The 19,998-nt window shown below is 40.6% G+C and overlaps 1 protein-coding gene across 1 annotated transcript in view; it reads left to right on the top strand.

Annotated features, from left to right (window-relative positions):
• Nucleotides 1-19,998, top strand: part of daam2 (dishevelled associated activator of morphogenesis 2) — an 84,539-nt gene that overhangs the window by 45,180 nt on the left and 19,361 nt on the right. Inside the window, exons 5-16 of the mRNA XM_085342381.1 lie at nt 948-1,042; nt 10,840-11,173; nt 11,796-11,906; nt 12,456-12,559; nt 12,972-13,038; nt 13,133-13,250; nt 13,381-13,519; nt 16,065-16,123; nt 16,243-16,427; nt 16,532-16,837; nt 17,649-17,756; nt 19,120-19,149. Coding sequence (XP_085198507.1) covers nt 948-1,042; nt 10,840-11,173; nt 11,796-11,906; nt 12,456-12,559; nt 12,972-13,038; nt 13,133-13,250; nt 13,381-13,519; nt 16,065-16,123; nt 16,243-16,427; nt 16,532-16,837; nt 17,649-17,756; nt 19,120-19,149 — 1,656 coding nt within the window. The remainder of the gene's footprint in view (nt 1-947; nt 1,043-10,839; nt 11,174-11,795; nt 11,907-12,455; nt 12,560-12,971; nt 13,039-13,132; nt 13,251-13,380; nt 13,520-16,064; nt 16,124-16,242; nt 16,428-16,531; nt 16,838-17,648; nt 17,757-19,119; nt 19,150-19,998) is intronic.

Genomic DNA, 19,998 nt, shown 5'->3' with positions numbered 1-19,998 from the left:
GAAATTAGGCAAGGAAAAAAAATTGTATTTTTCTATTTTCCATCCTCAGCTGCTTTGACAAACTAGCATCTGCTGTAATATTTACAACGCTGATGAAGTCTCACAAGTGTTAGCTTTATTTTGATACCAGGATTGTTTATACAGAGTTTGTAATTGCAGAGAAATACTTAATTCATTTTGGGCAGGAACCTCAGAATAGGTGCTTGAGTTCAAGGCAACTGGACTTCATTTTTAGGTTCTTGAAGAAGCCCTACATATTTAACCTCTCGTGGGGTTGTCACCTTAGACCAACTTCATCATCCACATCATCTTTTAGAACCAAAGAAGCCTTTTGCATGAGAAGTAAAATGTCTTAAAAACCTCAGAAAGAAATGCAGCTGCCTTCAGCTCAAGGACATAAGATCAGCCATTTGTTTTGTTGATTGGCTCTTTGCATTCAAGGTTGGGAGAACCACATCCTTAAGAATTTGAGTTGTTTAAGTCCATATTTCTCTGTTGTAATGTCTCATGTCAGGTAACATACAAGTCATGGTGTATTTCTTGCAGAAAACATATGCACAATGGTAATTGAGAGTGAAATCTCGTGCAGTGTTCCCAAAATTGCCATGTGGTTGCGTGCATTTGGTCTGTATCAACAGCCTACATAAATTAGCTTGTTGGACGAGAGATTCGACTGAACCACAAAAACCAAACAACCCCAATCAGTTGATGTTGTTTGTCTTCAGTTTTTGGTTTGTGTGAAATTGATTTTAAATTTTATTCTGAGCGGCATTAAAAAAGTCTTAAACCCAACTTTCCTCGGGCTGTAGGAGCCCTGCTCTAATTAAAAATGGAAAGTACCAAATTACTACCAGCAGGTAACATTCTCACTTGATGTAGAGTTGGAATTGAACTCTATGAATCTGTTATTTGTCCAGTGAAATCTCCATTTCTCTTCTTATCTGCAGATGCAGACTTTGTTTGCCTTTGACGAGGAGGAAATGGAAATGAGGAACAAGGTGGTGGAAGATCTGAAGACGGCACTTCGGACTCAGCCAATGAGGTGAGTGAAACTTAACTCTTCCATGTGACCTTCCCTTGGGCTGCACACAGCGCTGAGCTCTTTGCTCCATTCCTACAATTTAACTTGTTGAGGTTATACCACACACCGTAATCTGATTTAATAATGGATCTCGTGCTGCAGCGCAGTCTGTCTCTTGTCATGCTAAATGAGCCTATTCTTTACTTCAAACTGAAAAGTGATTAATTAAAGAAATTTTCAGTCGTCCACATTTACGCTATGGTCATTAGCGGCTTTTGGCCTCACTCGTCACCACAAAGAAATATTCAAGGACACTGGGCATCCCCCCAACACAAACCGCCTACGTCTCCCAGTCGGCACCTCCTTTGGAGCTGTCCATCAGCCCGTGCCATTCTTATGAAGCAGTGGTCTGCCCCAAAATGGGGGGTGTTGAGTGTTCTCAAGGACGGCTATAAAATGACAGGCCTCATGTGCAGAGTGACAAAAACTCAGGGCAGCTCTCACGTCTGGGTCGCGTCTGGGTTGTGTGGGTGTATTTGTAGGCCAAGTGTGTGTGGTTGTGTTTGCTCCATGTGCCGACATGTGGGGATCCAAAACAGAACAAAGCTGGTGAGAAGCAGACTCAGAGGTCTAGACAGAAGACAGGAAATCGTTTGAAACTTTCTGTTTTAGACTTTCTGGCCTTGAATGTGAATCTTTATTGGAATATTATAAGGATACCAGAAATTATTGTCAGTTCCAATAGCAGTGAAATCCCACTACTGATGATATCATGCCTCAATAAAACAAGTCAGTCCAATTTAACTTTAACAGATCTAGACCTCTGACTTTGAGCTGCTTAGATAAGTCTAATGTCTATTTTCTGTCTGATATAATCCTAATTATGAGGCACAGATGGAACAGTGGAGCTATGCTGGTAAGCTGGCACCAAATCAAGATAAACGGGGTTTACAAAGAATGATTTAATCTATGGTATTTCCTTATTAGTTAATGTAAGTTGACAGATAGCAGCTGAACAGGTAAAACATTACAACTAACTGTTTTATCATTTGCAGTTTTAATTTTGTATTTAAAAGAAATCTTCTGCTTAAGTCAGATGGGTTCTAAACATTTTTTTTCTTGTTTATCGTCATTAACATATAGCCTAATCAGTATTTATGTGCAAACAAACAAACTAAATGCAAGTCTCAAAGAGTCACTGTAGCTGAATATGGTGTTTTTAACATAATGTAAAAACAAAAAAACAGTAACATTAAGAATATATTTATAAAATGGACAACAACATGCTATATTTAAGTAATTAGTGGAATTTGCAGGTACTGGCAAAATTCTGGTAATAAAAATCACTGAGGTTTGAACGTGTGATATGATGATTGAAATAATTTGTTGGCAACTAAACAGGACAAATATATTTGTTGTGCTGCTGAATGAACAAATACAGATATATAGTAAACACTCTGTGACTTCTAACTCTTACTTACTGACCACACAAAAAAGAAAGTAATATGAATGCAAAGGTGCGCTCGAAGGTTCTGGATAAGTAAGGATTTATAATATATTTAAGGTCAGAGTTACACTTTTTTTCAAAGCTAATTAAATAAGATCAGCCCTGTTCATGTGGTAGACATCCTAAGCTGTATGTAGCTGACAGGGATGGGCTTTGAGTGTGCTCATTAAAGCTGATTTACAGCCTAAACCTGCTCTGATGATCTCACACTCATCCCACATGGGGACTACCGATGCTCTCTGTGTGCTCAGTGAAACTGAACTTTGAACACAGTTTCAGACACTGATAACCAGGAAAGAAAATCCTAATTAGTGGAAAAACTTCTTGCTGAGCTATATGTACTTTATGCCATTACCTGCTGTTGCGGCAAACAACATATCTGAATATATCGTCACAGTTTTCCTCCTTTGACATATTCAGGGTAGTAGGAATACTTATCCAAGTCTGAGGTAACAGGATTTGCACATTTGTGAAAATGCCATTTTAGTGCCTTGGGCTAATTTATTGAAGAAATTTTAAAGGGTTAGATGATGCAGTGCATTATGAAAGGAGTAGGTTTTCAGGAGGGGTTTGCACAGTTCATACTGCATTTGCAGTACATGATGAAAAAAATGTTGTAATTGTAGCAGGAAAGCAGGACGACTACTTGTAAACTTAAATTTACTTCAACATAAGCATCACTTTGGTGAGATGGCTATCTAGTCTCACAAACACTTGATAACGTTTACCCAGTGTTTATTTGGGAAGTACAGTTAATCTTCTGCAATTTTACAACCATAGTTTCTCTAAAGGCCAAACCCCAAAGTATTTGGCACTTGCAGAGCAACTCAATCCTTGAGAGGCCAAGTTAGGTTGTCATCTCTCTGCCATCATTACCACACTGTTGGTGCTGAGTTATTCCAGGTCTAAACTGACCCCCAGCTGGGCCTAATCATCAGGGAGGGTTTTTTGTACTGTTACGATGTTTTTAGAAACGAGCTACAACTAGCTAATGAATGTCATTAGCTTGGTGTTACCGTAAACTGTTTTTTACACACATAAAGCAGCCTGAAAGAATTAGAACAACAAAGTAGAAAAAAGAAGACCAGGTAAATGTTATGACTTGACACTTTAATTTGCTCAGTCCACTTTTCCATGATAGCGGTAGCCTAAATGATTCCCTGCTTGCTCCCTTTCTCCTATGCTAGGCAACTGTTGTGACTTTGCCACATAGTATGTTACATAAAATAAATGTAGATTTTTTTAAATACATATATTCAAGTGACACCCCACCTGATACCCCAGTGCAGTTCCACGTTCTCCTGTTTTTATTTTACCTAATTTATAGTTTAAGGCTTTTTTTTTATATGTCTCTTTTTCTCTATTCATTTCCTCGTAGTGTTGTATTCACTTATTTTACCTCATCAAAGGTGACTTTGCCAACACTATTCAGAGTCCACCTGCTCCCATGCTGTTCACAGAGTGAGTTATTGCTCATTAGCACGCAGATGTTTTAAAGTAGTGGAACAGCGATGCGGGCAGCAGGTGTGTTGCACAGAATATGGGTGTTCAGGGAAATGTCCAGCCAAGCATGGGCTTTGTGATGAACGGGCAGTTAAAGCGAAATGATGACTTTGTGCTTTGCTGTCTGGGATACATAAAGCAGAGCCTCACCTGCGCTGTGTGTCATTTCCTTGTCCCGTCGTGAATGTATAGAGTTTTTACGGCCTCATCTTGTGAGACACGGTGGTGTCTGTGCGTATTCGGCTTTGACTCATGCCCAGCTTTGGATGCCTGCCTGAAACTGCCTTGCTCCCTCCCTCCTTCACTTTGGAGAGGCAGCTGGGCCTGGTTGTGAAGAGGTGCCCTTGTTGCTACTCATGCTGCTCTGCAGGGCCACGGGACCCAAACACATTGTAGACATGCAGGGTGCCAGGCAGAGCACATCATCAGTAGGCCACCCACTTTCACTCACAGGCTGTTTTGCTGGTGACATGTTTCAATCAAGTGTTTGTTTGTGTGTGTGAACGTTATTTTAAGACTTGCACATTCTTTCTTCCTGACATTGCTACTTCAAGAGGACAGAATAATCTGGAAGGATCTTTTTGATCCTGGTTGATTTGGCTGTAGTTTCAGTTCCTGGAACAACAAACATGGATTTAATACTACAGGCCACAGAATTTGAGAGCAACAAAACAAACTGTTGTCGTTTTAATAATGAACTCAGCCTAAACGCAGCCGTAATCTGATTTCACAGTCTGGAAATACATCAGCTCGTCTGCTCACTTCAGGCTCTTGGGGCACCAGACAATTTGTCGGGGTCTCTGTTGCAGCCAGCAGGTATCCATGCCAACATTTCTGGCTTTTGCACCAGTCATTGTTTACCAAGACAGATAATTTGAAAATGCCAGTAATCACTTAACTCATCATTAGACAATAGTTGATCACTATCCAGTGCATTTCAGAAAATACCATCCCTGCTTTGCTCTTCATGCAAACTGATTTTCTACAAGAAAATGCAATGCAGAAATCTTCTGCTGCTTAAAATCTTTGGTCTCTTGCCTACAGATCACAGAGTTCAGTGGATGGAGTTTATTAAATGGGTAAGAAGTTGGTGTAGACTCTATCTCTTGTTTGTCTCTTGTTCCTGAAAGAGATCAAACTGATCTGCTGTCTTAAATTTTATAGATGATCAATAATGACCAGTAGTGGTAAACTCATTGACCAATATGTTGTGTAGCTACAGAACAAGGAAGTATATTTTTTGGATGAAAGCTACTAGAGACACACTAGCTGATTATAAGATACAAATATATGTAAATAACCCAAGGTTTCTGGGATCAAAGTGCTGGAAATAGAGGAAGTATGAGATGATGGTCTAGTAGTTGTGGTTGCTAGAGCATGGTGAGGTTTGTGGCTTTTGCTAGACGTCGTTCTAGATCTCATTAAGCACCAATTTCCGTTGGACAACATGCACTTAAATAAATTCCTAAATGTGAATTTTGGACTTGTTTAATTCCACAAAACCTAATCTATCAAACTAGTGGAAAGATGAGACCCAAAATCTAAAAGAAAAAACGACCCATGCATAAGTTTGTCCATGCCTTAAAATGTCAAAGGCTTAGTGTTTATTAAACTGAAGTTGGTAGGCTGGTGCAAGAAAAATGAAATCACTCAATAACAGAACAATTGGACTGTATCGATGCCTCCCTGTAAGAGGAGACCACAGGCGAAATATTCTTTCCCCTGTGAGTGATGCTGCACTTAATTTGCCATTTACCAGAAACCTTTTTTTGATGGTTGGAAACTAATTTAATGGCCCAGATGTCTTCATTCAAATATAAATGTGATTATTTCTAAGCAGCCATAAAAAAGGAGGCATTTTGAAAATGATTTCTTCCCCTCGAGTTAGCAGCTTATCACGCGTCCATGCCGGTAGTTATTGTTTTGTTTACCAGCTGTCAAATGGAGCTTGAAGCATCACACTGCGGTTGTGTATTTACTCACGTAAAGCTGAATCTCAACTCAAGTGGGCATGTGAGGGTAGACAGGCAAACACAAACTGCTGCAGCTATGTAGTTAAATGAAATATACACATTCTGGTGTGCATTTCCAGTTAGCGTCCAAATATTTGAATGTTTACTTGTGGTATTTTAACTATGCAGTTGGATATACTTTCATAATCACTGTTGATTTGTTGAGTCATCTGCACATCTGCACTGATGTTTATGTTCATGTTGATGAGCGTGCTTTGCGCTTCTAAGACGTGACCCTCCTCCATCATTGTCATTTCCGTTGCGACATAACTGCACGAGGACAGGAAACTGAGTTATCGTGGAGGTCACTGAGGCCATTCTGGCCCACAATGCATTGCACTCCCAGGCTCATGTCAGCAGAGCACTGTAGTGCTTCCCAAGGCGGCTCTCTGTGGACATTGTTTCTGCAAATCTGTTCCAGCAAGAATATTTACTCGAGTCGACTGCAGCCTTTCACCCTGCTCTTGTGTCAACAGCTCTTTGGATGTTTCGCTGCCATCACATACAAATATTATCCTTCAAAACATTTTGTCGACAGATCTCTCAAAGGTTCCGCTCAACAGAGGGTGAACTTTATATCTGTTTTCACATATTACCAAATACATTAGTGGGGGAGTAGAGTCTCACACCTTCAAAGAGTCTCAGATGGCGTGTTTGCTTCTCTTAGAGCGCTGATTTCTCTCCCTTTGGTACTTAGTAGTTCAACAGGAAATGGAAAGAAACGAGTGATGGCCAGGTGGACCATGCAGGCAGATTTGAACAGATGGAGAGTGGGGAAAAAGTGGAGTTGAGCACAGGGGTTATACTTCACTTTCACTTTAATCCCAAACGGCAACCTCATGGGTTAAAGCCAAAATGAAAAGACAAGAACTGAACACGTTTCTGCTCTTAGTGCCTATTTTTAATATAGTTATGGTTTGCTGTCCGGTTAAATGTACAAGCAAACCATGCAAGAAGTCTGTACTCTAGTTTTGGTAAGTGAAATTTTAGTATTTTATGTCCATGAAAAAGAAAAAGTAGTTGAGATCATCTTTTTTGCAAGCAGAAACCACATCCTCAATTAGATTTGACAGCATTTTTTGTAAGATAATAGCAGATGGAATCAGCATGGATGTGAGGCTAGGGTCTGGGAAATGCCTCAGTGAGGACTGGTGGCAGCTCATGGGCTGGGCCGATCCCCATGTACTAAAAAGGGGCGTGAGGGAGGGCGAGTGAGTCACGAAAATGAGAACAAGTCTTCTACAGTGCAGGAAAGCATACATTACTGGAGAACCAGAAGAGGAGTGTATGAGGTATGGTCCCAGTCCTGAAATTGAGATAAATTATCTTTAATACTTATACTTTATAGTTAATTTCCATTAGGTTTCCATTGAATTACCCTCTTTTGACCTACAAATACAAAGCTAATGTCTGTTAAAGAGAAACACAACTAATTTTACTTTTAGAAACCTGTTTGTAAGTATTGTATAAAACCTTTCTTTCCCCTGGGCAATGCTGGGTCTAGTCCATTAAATTACCCCACATGATGCCATTTGAGACATCATCATTAGTTGGGAAATAAAGGCTTCAACTCTGTGGGTGAATTAGAAAAAAAGTGATCTTATCTGATCGCCCTCGAACACTGCTGTGGTGTGGTCACATGATTTGTACTTCATATGAATTGAGTGTAAGGAGACAGTTGCCTTTTCTCACATGTGGCATAAAGCAGGAGATAGTCAGGTACATTTTCGCAACTGGAAATACTCCTGCTTCATGTAGGCTTGCTGTGGTGCCCTGGTAGATTTAGCAGGAGGTGAGACACATGAACTCAGTCATACACTAAAAATCTTTGAACAGATCAGAAACATCACACTGACTTTGTACAAGGAATCTTTGATCTGTATAATTTGTAGAAATGTTTGTGTGTGGAAAAAGTCACACACATATACACATGCAAGCACAACCAGTAAACCATGATATACTATATATGTACAAATCACAGGTGTGCACCTCAGATAGGGTTTGTATTGTAACTTCTATCTACATATGTGACAGTTTTATGCTCAACCCTTCATTTACCACATCGAGTAAAATGCGAGTAATGTTGATTATCGTATAACTTCTCCTAAAAGCCCTGCAGACACCTTGGTCACGGTTTAATCAGCACCTCTGGAGAACCTCCCGGGCTCTCGTTGTCTTTGGAGACCTTTTATAGTCGAACATGACGTGTGAAAATGCGTCTGGATATAGATGAGTGGGTGTCTGAAGGAGATGGTGAGTGTGCGTGTGATTAAGTGAGGGGTAAACGAGAGTTAGAAAGGCACATGATCACTTGAGTTTGTGTGTGTGGAAGTGTTGGCCTTTGATAAGTTTGTGTGGTTAGGCTTTGAGGCGAGAGCGAACTGTCGGCCAACTGTCTGCCACACACGGGTCATCCACAGTTCAAAAAGGCAGAATGTCTTGCAGCGAAAAATACGTTTGGTTGGAATGAAATTTAAATTTGAGCATCTGGATTAGCTTCCACACCGTCCTCTGCCTCTGGCTGAGGGGTTTTTATGCTTTTTAGATCAATACAGATACAAATTACAATGTTGTTTTAAAGATAGCAGCACTGAAACTCATTTAATAATGTAAGATAAAGCAAATATCTTAGGGCTTTTTTCAAATTTAAATCCGAGACTTTACCTTTGACCATCGCAGGCCTTGACTTTTTCCTGCTACTCTGTCGCTTTTGTTTAGCCTCATTCTGTTCCAAGTTTTATTTCTTGCTTCTTTCTTTCTTTCATCTGTGTGAAGACCTATTTGTGTGTGTATGTGTGTGTGTTTGGCTCAGCGTCAGTATTGTTCGGCAGCTCTGCCTGTGCTCATATTGTATGCAGTTGTTGAGCTTTCACTGCGGGTTTTGAAGTATGCAGCGGTTGTTCCAAGAGCAAAGGGGGGAAGACAGAAACCCGTGCGCGCCAGTCGGCTGAGCGTGAATGTCAGTGGAGAGGAGAAGACAAGAGGGGACTACAAAGTCAGAGGATATGGGATCCATTGATTCAAGTGCTCACTGGAGAGAAAATAAAGTGAGGAGGAGGAGAGAATTGTTGAATGTCAGCTTACTAGGTTTAGTAACGGTCCAGAGGATTAGTCACTGTTGAATGTTTTAAAGAGACATGCATGTATATTTTTACATGTATCTGCTTAAGCGCCCGCACGGGCATCGGGTTATGCTGCAAAGGTTATGTCGGTGCATACTGGGAAGCGAAGTGAAGCTGGCAGTGAGCGAAGTCTTGAATCTCGTCCACTCTTTTGAACCCAAACTCCAAGAACAACATCTGTCACCCTCAGCTTTCCATACATTAATCACAGCGATGTTCAGCTTAATTTCTCTTCCACTATGAAAGCTCTTTCTCTGAGGTGGGCTCTCGGTTCGTGGACAGGCGCGTGGCCGGCCAAAGGCTTGTCACTGATATAATGTGGAACTTAAAACAGTTGGCTTTGTTCTGACTTCACTGCTTCCACTGTCTGTGCTACATCTGACTCAATTCATATCTCATACGTTGGATTTCTTTTTCGTCACCGTGGTGCTGAGTGGAGACTGCAGCGTCTTCGCTCAAACAGGAAAGTCTGCTGAAAGGTTGCACGAGTGTTCTGAATGCATTGCCAAGAGAGGCTGACTGTATGCATGCGTGCATACTGTATGAGCCTGCTGAAGATCAGAGGATGATATCTCTTTAAGAGATTTACTGGACGTGCCAGGTTGAGTTTCTGTGAGTGCATCTGCTGGAAATCTGGGATTAATCATGTGTGAGCAGAGGAAGAGCTCTGGCCTCGTCATAAAGGATAATAAATAGATTTTTCTGCATTATATTTTTTCACATTTCTTTTGTGCCAAGACAGCAGTGGGAGGGGAATGGTCTGCATACTTCTAAAAGCGTCAAAACAATGTATTTGCTACAATGAATGGTAATAAATCTCAGCACCCTCTTGTCAGACTCTCGCTCTTTCCTCTCTGTCCCTTTGTCTTCTTGACTCCATGCTTCTTTCCTCTTCCTCTCCCCTTTCTTTTCTCCTTACAATCCCTTGTTTGTTTGAAGTAATTTATGAGGCCTATCAGGAATCTTAGCGAGTGGGAAGGTCATTTACAGTCCAGCCCCCACTGTGCTCGCTGGATGTGACATCCCTCACTGTTTACATGTCCTGCCTGCCACTCAACCAGTCTGCTTCTCATCCACAGAGGTCAATAGCTCACTGCTCTCTAATTAGTTCAGCCACTTGATGGTCAGCAGGAGAGAAGTGTCAAAATTGAGGATTTTTTTTCCTTCAAATGAGATAAATGTTAAAGTGAAGTCCATAAAGATATGTCCATAGTGAATCCCCAACCTTTTTCATCCATCTGTGAGCACAGAGGCACAAACACTTTCACTTTCATTATATTTGTCCAGTGCCAGTTCACCACTACTGGCCTCTAACAGAGTTTTATATTCTATGGCTACACTAGAGGGAGAAGAAAAACAAAAGATATGATCCCCTGTGAGCAAGACTTGAGTTTGCTTTAAAAAAGAAGAGAGAAAAGTGGAGCGCAGGAAAACTGTGATTAACAAACAGAAGGCAAAAACACAAACTGCAGGAGAGAAGGCATGGGAAGGGGTCTGGAGGAGAAAGGCCCAGTGTATCACCGGGAACTATGGAAGCAGAATTTCACTGTGTTGTTAAAATATGGGTTAGGTTACAGTTTTAGTATGAACCTTTGTCTTTATATTGTGCGTTGGTTGTAAACTAGCACACTGGCTCAGTCTTTACCCTGCGCTTTTCCTCCTGTCCTCCATTAGGTTTGTTACGCGTTTCATCGAGCTGGACGGCCTCACCTGCCTCCTCAACTTCCTGCGCAGCATGGACTACGAGACGTCGGAGAGCCGCGTCCACACCTCCGTCATCGGGTGCATCAAGGCGCTGATGAACAACTCGCAGGGCCGTGCACATGTCCTGGCCCACCCGCAGAGCATCAATACCATCTCACAGAGCCTCCGGACAGAGAACTTCAAGACCAAAGTGGCAGTACTGGAGATTCTTGGGGCGGTGTGCCTGGTGCCAGATGGACACAAGAAGGTGCTTCAAGCCATGGCACATTACCAGAAATATGCTGCTGAGAGGACTCGCTTCCAGGTAAGAGAAGCTTCTTTTGTTAGTATCTGAGGTTAACGCAGGGCCATGTCACGTGGCACATTCAGGCTTGAGGAGCCTTTGCTGACAGTGTGAGGCAGACATAGATTATGGGTAAAGGCAGACAAATATTTCTGGGTAATGCTAAAATAAATCAAGCTGCGGTCATTTTGATAAGTTGGAGAATTGTGCCTCAGACGGCTGGCCTTGGGTTACGTCAACACACGTGCGTTATTAAAGGCAGGTGAGGACATCTTAAGTTATGGAGGTCACAGTATGTGTAGTGCTTTAGTGACTAGCAGGACTGAATCAACAAACCACATCTCATACATCCCCTGGGGTGTGCGGTAAATCATGCCACCTTGGCTAAGCTAACACCACAGGAGCTGAGTGATTCAAACTTACGAGGGCTTTTAATGTTTCTTTGAATTATGATTAAGATACTAAAGAGTGCCAAAGGTCAGTTTAAGAGGCAAAGAAGGGGGCAAGAACTGAGAACAGCAGCCCTGTGCTGCTTGCCTGTTAAATTAAATATAGATTGAAATTACTATCCAATTAATTTCTTTTTTTTTCTCCGATCAAACGCACTTGCTGACTAACTTTGCCGTCTCCTCTGATCTTCCAGACGCTGCTGAATGAGCTGGACAAAAGTACAGGACGCTACAGAGACGAGGTCAACTTAAAGACCGCCATCATGTCTTTCATTAACGCCGTGCTCAACGCTGGGGCTGGAGAGGTCTGCATTCACAGCCTCATGCCTGTTAAACACACTCTAAATAACTGTATACAAAACTTAAGGAGTGTAACTCTCATGGAAAGAGATTTCTTAAATACTTGTAAGAATAGTCACTAAAGCATCAGGAGAGGCTGTTTTTTATGGTTCACAAATAGTAAAGTTTGTTTCATTCTGAGCTTAAAGGTAAATTGAGTGAAATATACGATAAAGTGCAGCCATGCTTTGACTATAGATGCAGTGGCATGGCTTTTGTTTGTGGATCATCATGAACAACATAGATGGTGTTTTCCTCTAAGAACTGTTGACTTTTTAGTTAAAGATTTTGTACCGAGTAAACACAAATAAAAGACAGGACCTGTTAGATAGCAGTGGGTTTTGGAATCAAAGTATTCTTTTTGTAATTATGCTAAAATGCTGCTTAAAGATGATATATACCAAGATACATGCAACACTTTTAAGATTCTGAGGTATCTGATGTCCCATTAAATATGACATATGGATTTATTACAGCTTCGTGTCCTCTCTTATTGTTTGATCCTTTATGTTCAGGACAACCTGGAGTTTCGCCTCCATCTAAGGTACGAGTTCCTGATGTTGGGCATACAGCCGGTCATCGAAAAGCTCAGAGAGCACGAAAACGCCACTTTGGATAGGTGAGTCACTGATGAAGAAATGGAAACTAAATCTTTGATGTGTTTTTAAAAATAACAAAACATCCCACCCTTTTCATTTAATTTTCCTAAAATGGAGTATCACTGCGGTACTGTTGTCTCAAACAGGGTTTATATGTTTATATGCTTGATTAAGATAATAGACGGGAGATCCAATCAAGACCAAATCAGATATAGTGAATCATGCTACCCTAGTACAGTCTAGGAATAGAAATAAGGAGCTGGAAATGAGGAGAGTAAGCCCTCTTTAACATTTGAAACTCTACAAAGAAATGCATTGTCCCCCAATGTTTACAAGCAGTTATTATTAACAAGTAATAAAATTCTAAAGGTAATTAAATAAATACAGAAGTTTGGGATCAAATGAAGGAACATTTTTTATCTCTCTGTTTAGGCATTTGGATTTCTTTGAGATGGTGCGAAACGAGGACGACTCTGAGCTGGCCAAAAGATTTGATATGGTGAGTTTTCCCTGGTTTGACATTAGTGTGTTCCTTTTAGATTGTAGGTAATTAAACAGCTGTGTGGTACCGATTCCTTCTGTTTACTCAACAGACCCATGTAGATACTAAAAGTGCTGGTGCCATGTTTGAGCTGATCAAGAAGAAGTTGAGCCACACTGATTCCTACCCACACCTCCTCTCCATCCTGCAACACTGTCTGCAGATGCCCTGTGAGTACTCACATTTACCTGGGGAGAAAAGACATCAAGTATTTCTAGGCTATACTTTGCTTCAGTGTTCATCTTTTTATATTGAGCTTTTTGAGCTTTTTATTCATGAAAAACCCCCCTAAAAAAACAGATAAGCGTAGTGGTGGCACCCTGCAGCACTGGCAGCTCTTAGACCGGATCCTCCAGCAGATCGTCATGCAGGACGACAAGGGAGAGGACCCTGATATCTCCCCTCTGGACAACTTCAATGTAAAGAACATCATTCGCATGTGAGTGAAATCTCTCATTAATCAACAGTGGACACGTGATCGCTAATGAAGCTTTTTACTATAGTAATGTATTTATATGACAGGATCTTGATTGATACCCTGCCAGGGCTGCTTGTACCTCATGCCCACTGGGAAAAGGTTGGAAATGATTGTTGCAAGTGATGATTCAAGTCAATCAACCACTCAATGCCTTTTTCAAAAGCTTCTCCTCATCCCCCAGTACTGTAAACACTCCAACTTTCTGAGAAAATCTTGTAGTTAATGCATTTAATCAGCATCACTAGCAACAGAGATCAAAGCCCTGATATCATGTGTTTCTTCTATATCAAAGATTGGGAGAGATAAACACTGGAATATGGTGTTTTAGTACAGAGGAGCATATACATATACAATAAACCACAGGGTTTTGCAGGCTATTGCAGAGGAGCACGTGGTAAAAGGGAGCAGGGAATGTAATTTTACAGGAAGCTGAGGTGATGTGAAGGTGGCAGCAGGGGGTCTTGGACTGAATCGGAGGAAACCTTGCTCTGTGCGTGAACTGGCATGGAAGTGGAAGCCAGAGATCAAAAGGAAATTGTTCTAATCGCATTAGGAGGGCTGTTGGGCCAAGTCAGCCATGTTTAGGTGCAGCGAGGCAGACAAGGGGGAAGCGTTATGGCTTGGAAGGAGAAGGTTTGCACAGCCAAATGATCATTGCTAAGTCAGGGTCTCGGTACATGACAAGTGCACACTGAATTTAGAGCTCTGTCTTTGCTGTAACTTGGTGCTGTCATTCTTCTCTTCAGTTCTCCTCATTTTTGTTATTTTTAAAAGCAAGCTTACCATAACAGATGAATGTGTTTAGTCTTTGTGGTGAAAGCACCATAAAACATGTAGCTTGGTGAAGTATTCACCCACTGTTGTTAGTGCAATCAGCACGCTTGAGCAGAATTCTTTCCAGTAGCGATCAGAATGCAAACTTGGATGCTGCATCTGAGCCTGGATGCCCATTGCTATCAACTGAAGATGCATCAGAATGGTTGAAACCTTCCCCTCACTTTACATTTGCTGCCAGCCTCTTCTTGTTTCCATAAACTCACTTCAAATAAATGTTGCCTGGAAAAAGCGTGCATAAGCTGAGATTTCCTTACCGGATCGGCTACACGCAGGAGGTCCTGACGGTTAACGGGTAAAAACATATGACTAGTGCCGTGTTAGCTCAGATGGTGGAGCGCATGTTAAAACAACTGTTAAAACAGCCGGGAGACAAAGTCATTCGTCATCTGTGGTCACTATGACGACGGCTCTGAATACTCACACGTGTGCCCGACCCCAGAATTGACGCTCTTGTACAAATCACATTTTTCCACAGTCATGCAAAAATGTTTATTTGACCAGTCAAGAAAAACTGATTGTGTCTTTTTGTTTTAATCAGTTGGATCCTTTTAAACACGACCACTTTAAAGGCCCCGAAACTGACTAATGCCCAGTTTGCTTTCCTGGTGTGAATTGATGCCTTTAAGTGTGAACCATCATCACAGTGGTATTATTGTCCTCTGTGTCATTCTATGGAGGACCAAAAGTGCCAAAATTATCCAAAACTTCCAAAACTATGAAAACCAAATAAATAAATATATGAATAAATTACAATTTATATTTACAATCTAAATCTTTACCTGTTGTTTTTTGGTTTAAATTGTTGAATAGATTATAAAAAATAATGAAAAATAAATGAAAGCAATATTTTAATTATTGTAACTATTGTATTTTAATATAATCATAGTTACATCTATTTTCTTAATGTATTATTTAACAAGTTAAGTTTAAAAAAACAAAAAACAAAATTTAAGTGGGTAAACTGATAAATTCACGCAAATAAATCAAAACACAGCAATTAATGGAAAAATAAATTTCTTCTTTTAAAAAATAATTATGTTTTTAATTATATTATTTATTATTACAATCCTATTTTTGGTGCATTGATTGTCTAATATTTTATGTATTTAGGCTCCTTGTTAAGAACAGCTTTTCTGTGAGTAGTGATGATGCAACATGTTTTTCTCTCAACTCTAGCCAAAGCTACCAGTGGAGCTCAAGGTTTCACTTTCCACTATTTCTCCTACAATTAAAAAAAAAATCCCACTAAATACAATATATTTATTAACTTACACTTATATCTCATATTTGTGTTTTTTGTTTACATGTACAATAATCGGCAATGCGCATTCCTTACCTCCTTAACCTTAATTTTAAAACTAAACATAACCTCAATCTGAGCCAAGAACCAGGAGTTAGAACTCATAACAGATAACTGACAGGTTTTATTTGAGCACTAATGCTGTATAACGATGCTTAAAAGAGGAAACCGCAACAAACCGGTCAATGCAGGAAATAAATCTCAATCCCTCTCGCAAAGATGAAGTAAAGCAGAAGTAACCCTGATCAATGGGTTTCTCAAATGTCCTGTATTGACATGTTTGGACTGAAGTTTCCTCTTATATGCAAGAATTCTTTGCAGACCAGTGTCCACTTTCTCTGTGCTTATTCTTGTCTGTCTGCCTCACAGGTTGGTCAATGAAAATGAGGTGAAACAATGGCGAGAACAAGCAGAGAAATTCAGAAAAGGTAAAGCTAAAGTTCACCAGAATCCATCATGGTTTTATCTTTCTTCTTGCCTGTATTCACTGTTATCCAAATCTGCTAACACCGTGCCAACCCATTGCTCCACCACTGTTTGATTTTAGAGCATGCAGAGCTGCTAGCTAAACTGGAGCGGAAAGAGCGGGAGTGTGAGACCAAAACGCAGGAAAAAGAGGACATGATGAAGACTTTGAACAAGATGAAGGATAAACTACAGCGTGAAGGTGTGGAGCTGCGCTCGGCCCGGGAACAAGTGCTAGACCTGTCGTCGCGCATCAATGACATCGCTGTGAGCTGCTAATGTTTAATGTTTAATTTATTCATCAATTTAAAGTAATTTGTAATCCCTTTTTTACGGTTTATTTAGTAACTGATCTTTCATTTGACCTCCAGCAGGGCGGAAATGTATCCTTCCCACCTCCCCCTCCTCCTCCTGGCGGCCCTATGCCTCCGCCTCCACTACCTATGACATGCGGCTTTCCTCCACCCCCACCTCCTCTACCATTCAGTTGCCCGCCTCCCCCACCTCCACCTCCTCCACCTGGGGCACCACCTCCTCCACCAGGAGCCCCACCTATTTTTGGAGCTCCGCCTCCTCCCATTCCCTCATCGTTTAACTCGATGAGCAGCATGCACTCCAAGTCCATCCCTCAGCCTTCACATCCTTTGAAGTCCTTCAACTGGGCCAAACTAGGAGAGGTGAGTGAACATGGAAAACTGCATTGTTAAACTAAAGGGTGGGGGTCATTCAAGCCATGGTTTTCCCAAAATTACATAAAAGGGTTGAACTATCGTTTGTGTATAAAAGGTGAACATGCCCGGCCATTAATTTTCTGACATATATATGTTTGTATATTGTTGTCAAAATAAGAAAATTTTCCTCTTTAGTACTTCTAGTATTACTTCTACTACTCTGAAATAGCAAAAATAAATATGAAGTGGATATGAATTATAATAAAACTCAAATCAGCACTTAAAGTGGACGTATTCTGCTTTCGCTGTCTACATTATCATTTTTGGACTCTTCTGGGCATAGACTGTATATAAAAGATGGAAAGATGGAGTCTCATTTTGAAGGCTCAACTTTGGCGTTCTGGTAACTTGCATATCTGCTTTGTGGAAATGTATTTTTTGGAACTTCTACATTTGCTTTTTCAGCCTCAGAGGTTTTCTTTTCTCCTTTTTTATGTAACACTGCATCTTCATTTCAGTTCACCTTCAGTTCATCATATTCTAGGTCCCATCTACCACTTCACTCAGCTTCTGTGCTCACAGTCTAAGCTGTCTGCCTCAGCAACCATGTAAGGATGTCCCCACTCTGTGACATCCCACAGAGGAGAGGATGAAAAAACATCCTGAAGTGGAGTGTTTAGAGCAGTCTGAAGCCTGAAAATTTTGTTTGTACATATGCTGACCTCATATTTTGAACTGTAACAGTTTTAAAATGAGCAGTTGTGAATGAATCAGTGTATATGCATGAACCTCTTATGTCACTCCACCCTGTTTTTAGAACATGGTCAATGGCACCATCTGGAGCGACATTGATGATCTGAGAGCTTTCAAGATCCTCGACCTGAAAGACATAGAGAAGATGTTTTCAGCATATCAGAGACAACAGGTTTGGATTTGTTTGGAAGTGGCTTGTAGTTTTATGACTTGGAAGTGAGTGTGAGAGTGTGTGCGTATAAGCAATTGTTTTGTGTGTGTGGAGTACCATATTGGCCTAGATTCTTGAACTGTGTGTATTACTGAAAGTGTGTGTGACAGGCTAAAGGGTGGGTTGTGTAAAAAGGAACTCTTGAGAGCGCCAAGGTCCAGCTCCGGGCTAACATGAGCAGCTGTTCACTGCTGAATGCCTTATTGTAGAGATGCCACAGAGCTGCTGCTTTGCACTAGTGTCTGCAGAGCATTTGTGTGAGACCTTGACTGGTTCTTCATGGGCTCATGAATCAGGGCGACATGTAGGAAACCGCTGAAGTCACGAGGAGTCACGATACAGGAAACTTTTTACCAAAGCTAAAATAAAGAGGGCATTCACTAAATCATGGCACTAACTAATAGGATAATTGTCTTGGTGGCAACACCATACAGTGCGGCGCAATTACACCCCTCTGTGCCACAAACTAATTGCACACCACTTGTCATGTGGTAATACTGGGTGGAATTACACCAACTGATATATTACACAGATTTAAATATGTTTAAGTGGAATGTTAATTTGCTCTAATTAGTTGGCTCAATGCAAAGTCTCTTTTGAAGCATTAAAATTGTTGAATTCCTTTGTAATGTATTTTACAGTGTCGCTTAAAAGCCTTCTGACAGCCTTAAGCCCATCCTCTCTTTGCAGGCTTTTATTAAAGAGGAATGGGTCACTTGAGGTTGTTTCTGACAGTGATTTACTGTGGGTATTTATTTATACAGAGCAGGTTTTTATTGGCACAGGCCAACGGTTAAATTCAGATCTCTATGGACGTAGCCACATAAAACCCAACATCTTCCTGGCTTTGACAACTCGATTCCATTTGGCTAGATTTGATTCAGCTGGGACAGTATTGCAGTGTTTATTCATGGCATAATTACTTATTTTAAGCTTGTCACTGGTCCTTCTACTTTAAAAATGGGCTTTTGTTTACATTTGCCCTCGGTAGGATTAGTTACCGCAGTCATTTTTCATGGTTGTGTTTTTCCACGTCAAGGCAGATGTAGATGCAATCAAAAGAATTCATTATAACAATCATGACCTCTTTGAGAAGACAGAAACCAAATTTATGCAGTACAGAGAGGTTTAGATTCATGAGCCCCTGATGACTCGGACGGTAGATGATTTTTCTCACAGAGGGCTTCCCGGCTTCAGCTTGTAGTGTGCGTAGTTATATTTCTTTGCTCTAGCCACCACCTTTTTTCTGCTTGATGTGCTAATCTTTGCATGTGTTTTCAATTTTTTTTTTGTGTCTTTCTGCACTCTTCGACTGCCTGGGCAGGACCTGCTCACTAACCAATCCTTCAAACAGGTGAGTTTAAATCCTCTAGCTTCTCAACCATCTTTATTTCTCTGTTATTTTCTCTTCTGCAACAAAGAAGCAGCCAGCCAGCTAGAATAGTGTAATGAATGGGTTTGAATGTATGAACTTTGATCGGCATACTTTAGCATCAAGATTTTGAATATTAATGATAAGTCATACAGTGTAAAAGTTATGACATAAAATTATCCTGTGCAGTTTCCTAATGCCAAAGCATTCTCATAGCTTAACGACAGAACACATGCACTGCAGCCCTGAACGTTTCTTAACATTATTATACCTAAATATGTTAGAACAAAAACATCAGTCAAATCAAATATCTCTCTAGCATTGTGTGGAGTTGATATGCAAAAACCACAGACTGTATATCAAAGATGGATGTGGCCATAGTGATATCACCTTTTGGCTTTGGGGACATTGTAAAGCTGTAAGATTAGCATTGCCATTACCACCATGCTGGCTTTTTGGAGCCAGAAGTTACTATATTTAGATGACAGTGGACTAATATGTTAGCAGCAAATGCGAGCTAGCTTGTTTGCAATAGACAGACCCACATATCTGCTAATTTTGCTAACAGACTAAGGAAACATTAAAACCAACCAGAACTGCTGTATGGTCCATACAATTGCACATCCAACAATCATATTAATTCCTAGATATTTATATTAGTAATTATCCAGAAGGCACCAATTTCACAAACATAGTGTAGCAAGACAGCTACAAGCATCCATTACCTATGTGGGCATATACCTCTCTAACAAAGCCGCCAATATCCAGGTGGAGAAGTTATTAAAAAAAGAAAAGAAATTAGGCACTGTAAAATTTTTATGAACCATTTTT

Source organism: Diplotaxodon limnothrissa, linkage group LG19, assembly GCF_057381915.1.
Source record: "Diplotaxodon limnothrissa isolate DT_005_m linkage group LG19, D_limnothrissa_male_GT1.1, whole genome shotgun sequence".
NCBI lineage: Eukaryota > Metazoa > Chordata > Actinopteri > Cichliformes > Cichlidae > Diplotaxodon > Diplotaxodon limnothrissa.
The sequence above is the reverse complement of the archived record's forward strand: the minus strand, read 5'-3'. Positions and strand labels throughout refer to the sequence as shown.